The sequence below is a fragment of the Triticum dicoccoides genome, chromosome 4B (genome assembly GCF_002162155.2).
Source record: "Triticum dicoccoides isolate Atlit2015 ecotype Zavitan chromosome 4B, WEW_v2.0, whole genome shotgun sequence".
Lineage (NCBI taxonomy): Eukaryota > Viridiplantae > Streptophyta > Magnoliopsida > Poales > Poaceae > Triticum > Triticum dicoccoides.
Window position 1 is genome coordinate 67,273,800 of NC_041387.1, and position 6,074 is coordinate 67,279,873.

At 45.0% G+C, this 6,074-nt stretch overlaps 1 protein-coding gene across 5 annotated transcripts; it reads right to left on the reverse strand.

Moving 5' to 3' along the window:
• Positions 1–1,984: 1,984 nt before the first annotated feature.
• On the reverse strand, positions 1,985–5,170 carry LOC119295052. 5 transcript variants are annotated; one of them, XR_005143682.1, is made up of 5 exons: positions 4,976–5,170; positions 4,683–4,751; positions 3,881–3,948; positions 2,489–3,806; positions 1,985–2,360 (listed from the first exon to the last, which is right to left on the reverse strand). XR_005143682.1 is itself a non-coding variant. In XM_037573377.1 (5 exons), exons 1-5 carry the CDS (start codon positions 4,757–4,759, stop codon positions 2,302–2,304), a joined length of 546 nt encoding a protein of 181 aa, XP_037429274.1. In that variant the 5' UTR covers positions 4,760–5,170; the 3' UTR covers positions 1,985–2,301. The 5 variants fall into 5 exon arrangements, 2 of the variants coding, with proteins under 2 accessions (XP_037429274.1, XP_037429275.1); XM_037573377.1 differs by having other exon boundaries at positions 2,489–2,540; positions 3,517–3,806; positions 4,683–5,170; XR_005143681.1 differs by having other exon boundaries at positions 1,986–2,398.
• Positions 5,171–6,074: the final 904 nt, after the last annotated feature.

Below are 6,074 nucleotides of genomic sequence, written 5' to 3' on the forward strand. Positions count from 1 at the left end.
CATCAAAGTTTACTTAGGGTGTGTTTGGTAGGGTGCATGAGGGCAAAAGTTCCCAATCCAACCCACTTTTGCTTGTTTGGTAGGGTGCATGGTGAAGGAAATATGCCATAGAGGCAATAATAAAGTTGTTATTTATATTTCCTTGTATCATGATAAATGTTTATTATTCATGCTAGAATTGTATTAACCGAAAACTTAGTACATGTGTGAATACATAGACAAAACATAGTGTCCCTAGTATGCCTCTACTAGACTAGCTCGTTAATCAAAGATAGTTATGTTTCCTAACCATAGACATGTGTTGTCATTTGATAAACGGGATCACATCATTAGGAGAATGATGTGATGGACAAGACCCATCCGTTAGCTTAGCATTATGATCATTACAGTTTCATTGCTACTGCTTTCTTCATGACTTGCTAGTAGAATGCCCATGCGTTGTCACGGGCTTTTGAAAAAAAATTGAGATGCTACCTGCGAGTGGCATAGTTTGGGCCACTTGGGCAATGGGTTTTTTTTTGGAGGGGGGGGGGGGGTGGACCCAAACCAAGCTTTAGCTAGATTTCATTAATTCTCTGATTAATTTAGTGAGGAATAGTATAAAGAAATCCCATGGGCTGGGAATGACCTCCTATGTTGGCCTCCACTAAGCTCGGCCACTCCTACTCATTGAGCTATAATAATAGAGAATAATGTCGTCTAAGCTAACACACATCTTTTTCTTTTGACGATCATCTAACACACATCGAAATATCAAACACAATAATCTTAGAGCACCTATAGCTTGTCCCCTTATAGAATGTTCTCAAACGTGCACGGACACGTCCGGTCAGTCACCGAGTAGGGGAGAGAAAAAAATGTAACCCAACCGGACCCCTCATATCATCTCTACAAGCCCGGGTTGTCCACAGACTCTCATATTGACACCAAATATGCGGAGGATATGAGGGCTCGCAGACGCACCTGGTCAATCCGCCACCTAGGACGCGACTCGCCCCCAGACCACAATTTCTTCCTTTTCTTTCTATCTCTTAATCTCCCTCAATCACATGCAAGTCACCGGATATATAAGGGAGAAAATGAGAAGTATGGTTGCATGCACAGAACAAACAGGGGCTCGAAACAGACACTGGCCGACCGTGACTGTTGACATTTAGGGTGGTGAATTTGTTAAATCCGACTATAGATGCTCTTATTGAAAACTCAAATAAAAATGTTTTTTTAGTTGGAATGGGTTGTGGTTTATTTATTCATCTTGGCATGATCCGAGTCGAAAACATCACTAATACAATCCAACAAGCTGGCCCAAGTTTTACATAACTTATTCGCACAACCCTCCTTTCCTAGCCAATGAGAAGCTCCATTAGTCAATCATCTCACCCATACCACCCTGAACTCCTCCCTTCATCGCATGCACTCCTTTACCTCCTCAACAATAGGCCATATATTGATCTATCAATATATGAGCTTCTTAACTTAGCCGCCACTATTTTCTAGTCGGTCTCCAAGATAAGCTTTGCCACGTCCAATTCATGTGCATGCAAACAGCGGCGGCGGCACGACGGGTCACACACAATGCATGCCCCCCTCCATTTCATGTAGATGCTCCTCAACCCCTGCACACCGCTAACAATAGCTACTCTGTTTTGTCCTAGTTCTCTCGCATGATCAGCACCCATTGGTAACACAACTCGAGATTAAAATGATTATCAAATAGTTCAGTTTCAAACAATATGAGCATTGTCCTAACCAGCCCATAGATACTTAACTGGTTTTAGAATCTTCCCTGAAATAAAATATTTTGAATTTCCATTGTCCATAATAATAACGTATAGCAAACATGCTGCATTGCAAGAGGATAAACAAAGCGCTCTTATGACAACCATCGTGGCCGAAATAAACGCTCGCTGTACTTTTCCATCATAACCGCCGGAACACATTTTTTCTACCAACCAAACGCACTATTATTTCCTTCTCAAAAAGTAACATGGATTCAGCTCACTGATGCATTTTCATCAAAAATATAACATATAAATAAATATATACAATACACCCGTGACAAGCTCCTGTCTTAGACATTAGCGCAAGCCCCTTTGTGCTATGAAGATGAAGCAGAACAAACAAACAAAATAAAAAAGAGAAGTATTTTTCATTTTCAACACAAAGACTTTGCTGCTGAAAACCACAACTGCTCATCAGAATGAAAAGCAAAAAAATTCTGCTTAGCAACACGCTTAGGCAGAATCGCAGCAGGTTCACACACTGGGTAAGGCAGAGGTGCATGGTATAAAGTTCAAGCAGTCACCGGCAAGATCCTGATAACAAATCTCGTACAAACTCTCTAACTCTTGATATAGATCCTGGGCAAACAATGGTCATCGAGTAAGACAAGAACGAGCTGCAAATTACAATATACAACATTCAGAACTGGGTTTTTTTAAGAACGAGAAAATTTTAGCAGAGGAGGAAAGGGAGATGTGCAACTGACCTTCTGCGTGCGATGTAACTCCCCCGTATATGCTCGCGGAACCAAAGGCCCACTGCATGCATCCAATAAGTTTAACCGATGGAAAACATTTTATGAGGAAACAAAGGCTTTTCATATCAGCATCTCAGCAAATGTTCATCCAGTGCTCCAAAAAAATGTCAATGGCAGATCTATATTGCATTTTGGGGTGAACAAAAATCCAAAATAGAGTAACAATATACGTCTATGTTACTATTGATAGAAAATATATAAATTTGACAAAAAATGGAACTACAATAAAAAGAACAGGTGCATAGTGCGTTTCAATCTTGACCAGAAAATATATAATCAAAGAAGATGAAACCAGAGACTCTATACAAATTACCGATGTTACAGAACCATCAACCATAAAACATTTGCATGTCACAGCTCCCAGTTCAATCAAATTCATGTTAGAACTGTAAGCATGTTTTTGTTACAACCTGTCAACATATCAAGCAACTCGTTCCTTTTCTTCGGTTTTTAATAAGCACAAATCATGAACTCTGCACCTCACCTTTTGTGAAGAGAAGGATCCACAGAGCTCTAGAGCTCTATACATTCTTGTTGCGACGTAATATAAGTCTGTACTAACATAATCAAAAATCTCAGCCACAGTGTTATGTCATCAGCGGCAACGGCTTTTCTTTGCAGGCTTGTGCTCATTGCAAATCCATAATATAGCAGGCAATTGAAACAATCCATGATTAGCTTCTAAATCCATAATTTCGATGGGAAAAAACGGGAACAAAAAGCTACAAACTTTATCCATCTTTGCCTTTCGCCAAACACAGAGGTACTGCAGGGCATATATAGATTAGTGCAATAAAACTTGTACTCTCTCTGTATTAGTTTGTTTCTTGCATCAATTTGTTAAACAAACTGGGTTGCAGCAGTGCGTCAATAAGAGTCATTATACATGACACAATGGCAAACACAGCAGCATTTAAAGCATGGCTCGCAAAATTCAGGGATATGCATAGAAAATAGGAATAAGTAAAAAACCAAACCTGCATTAGCACATCATTCTGACTGCAGAGCACGATACCAAGTAGATGAGCACCCTTGAGGCCAGGACAGGGCGAGGATCCTCCCAGGCTCAAAATGAGGGTGCATACCGGCACCTCCAGGAGCATGTCCGTGCAGCCACCGCTCCATCCACTTGCAACTGGTCGGGTCAACGCAGTCGCCGCTCCATCCCCTCTCGCAAACGCTCGGGGATCTCTGTCCTTTTTCCCACAATACATTTCCATCTCCCTGGTGACGCTCCCCTGCCTGCCGCGCCCCAACTCGTTGTTTTCTAGTTGAGTTAATTTTGAAACATAAGATTCAAAACAACGGCAGCCAAAAATAGTACAAGAAAATAACACATACCTCTCTGGAGCTCCAAGTGGGTTGTGAAGCACATGCTTTGGGCATATAGATAAACTCTCCAAAAATGGCTACAACACAAAAATATTACATATTGTTTGAGAACACACTTCAGAGCTAATACACACACGACAATACCAGTAAAGTTTAAACAAGGAAAAGACAGTCTTTGTATTTTGAGCTCTTTTCGAAGAAAAAAATGTATTTTGAGATGAGAGAGAAGTTGATAGAAAATTGCACTCATAGCACTGTATCATGGAAATCAAAAGAGAAGCACCCCAAAACATCAATACATTTATTTCATATCCCTAAACCTGAGCAACTTTGATAAATTTGTCGCCAATTAAAGGACATTATCCATCTTCCCTGCACTGAACTTACTACATCAGTTGGTGGGGAATGTGATAGTCATAGATTAAACTATGAAGCTGAATGATTCCATGTTTCAACAATTCAATTCCAGGATCTGTATTTTTTTAAATTTTGAGTATTTGAACATTGTAGCTGGAGGACAAACGCATGAGATTGCTGTGTACTACAAAGGGGTCAAGTTATCATAGCGCGGGCCTAGAAAACAAAGCACGATATTATTCAAACACATCTTGCCCACTTTGCCCAATAGGAACTTCACAGGAAAGAAGTACAAATAATCTTATTCCTGTGTGTTGCTCTTAAACATCACAAGCAGTAATCACTAACCCCATGGACAGAGACAGTTCTGAAGCTTGTATACGACAAAGCTATCACGCAGGACCAATTTAAAACAACGCATACAAGCAGATAAACAAAATCCCGGCCATCTTACCGAAATTTTGCATTTCCCATGGGCTTGACCAGAGACCTCACCATCGCAAATGCTGGCGTGTGCAGCCACCTGCACATCGCCAAAAACCTGTTAGTAACCACCGAATGGTACGTGTTTAGTGCAGAATCGAGGAGTAGCAAATCAATCTCAGGATCCCCTCGGAAGTCAAAACCCTGACAGCTACCAGCCCAGATCGCGCCTGAAATCGCCCCGCCTCCTCGGAGCAGGATGACAAGCTTATGACGGAATCAGATCGCCGCCAAAAAATGAAGCACGGGTGAGATGTGGGTCACCTGGAAGCGAGCGTGGCGGGGGATCATCGGATGGCCGCGGCGGCGACGAGGTTCCGCCGGGAAACGAGGCGGCGACGAGGTTCCGCCGGGAAACGAGGCGGCTCATCGGCTGGCTACTCGCGCTTGATCTCCCATAGAGTAACCGAAGGGAGAGGTATAGGAGGCAGGCAGAGGGGGAGGGGCAGCAGAGGAGTGAAGTCGGGGGCGCCCGAGGTGGCGAACCCTAGAAGAGAAGAGGCCGGGGTATACCTGTGCTCATACCTGGCCAAACGGGCCGGCCCGGCCCGGCCCATTATAATCATGCCTGGCCCGGCACGGCCCGCCAGGGCACGATTACTATACGGGCCGTGTCGTGCCGGCCCGCGTGCTGCGCCCCCAGGCCCAGGCACGACCCAGTTAGTAAATTTTTTTTTTGAGACAACCCAGTTAGTAAATGGGCCGGCACGTTGGCCCGTTTAGCACGGTGGGCCGCATATTTTCAGCCTATTATTTGACGCACTGAGCGTTTTTAGCCTATTTTTACATATTGGGCCATATATAGATGTATAAAAAAATAAAAAAACTTAAACGGGCCGTGCCGTGCCGGCCCGCGTGCCTAGCCTCCAGGCCCAGGCATGGCCCAGGGCGTGCCGCGTGCCTGGCCCGACCCGTTTAGCCCGTGCCATGCCTGGCCCAAGGCGGGCCGTGCCGGCGTGCTCACGGGCCGGCCCGAAAAAACCGGCCCATTTGGCCAGCTATACCTGTGCTCCTCCTTGATCCAGGCCTTCCAGGGTATGCCATCGGGCGTTTCCTAGAGTTCGGCGGCAGTGGGATTCAAATCGCCCTAGCTTGTAGAGGCGGCGGCGGTGTCTCCCCCTTCGGCGGCGGCGGCGACGGTGGCTCCCCCTCGGACGGCGGCGACGGCGGCGACCCCTCGGACGGCGGCGGTGGCGCAGGCAATGATATATGGGATCGATGGGATCGAGAGACGCGGCGGCGGCGGCAACGAGCGATGGGATCGAAAGGAGTGGGGGTCGATGGAGTTTTTTTTGTGGGTATGGCATTTTTTTGGTGGCTGCGTGGGATGGGGTGGGGTGGGGGAGGGATGAAAAAAATCTAC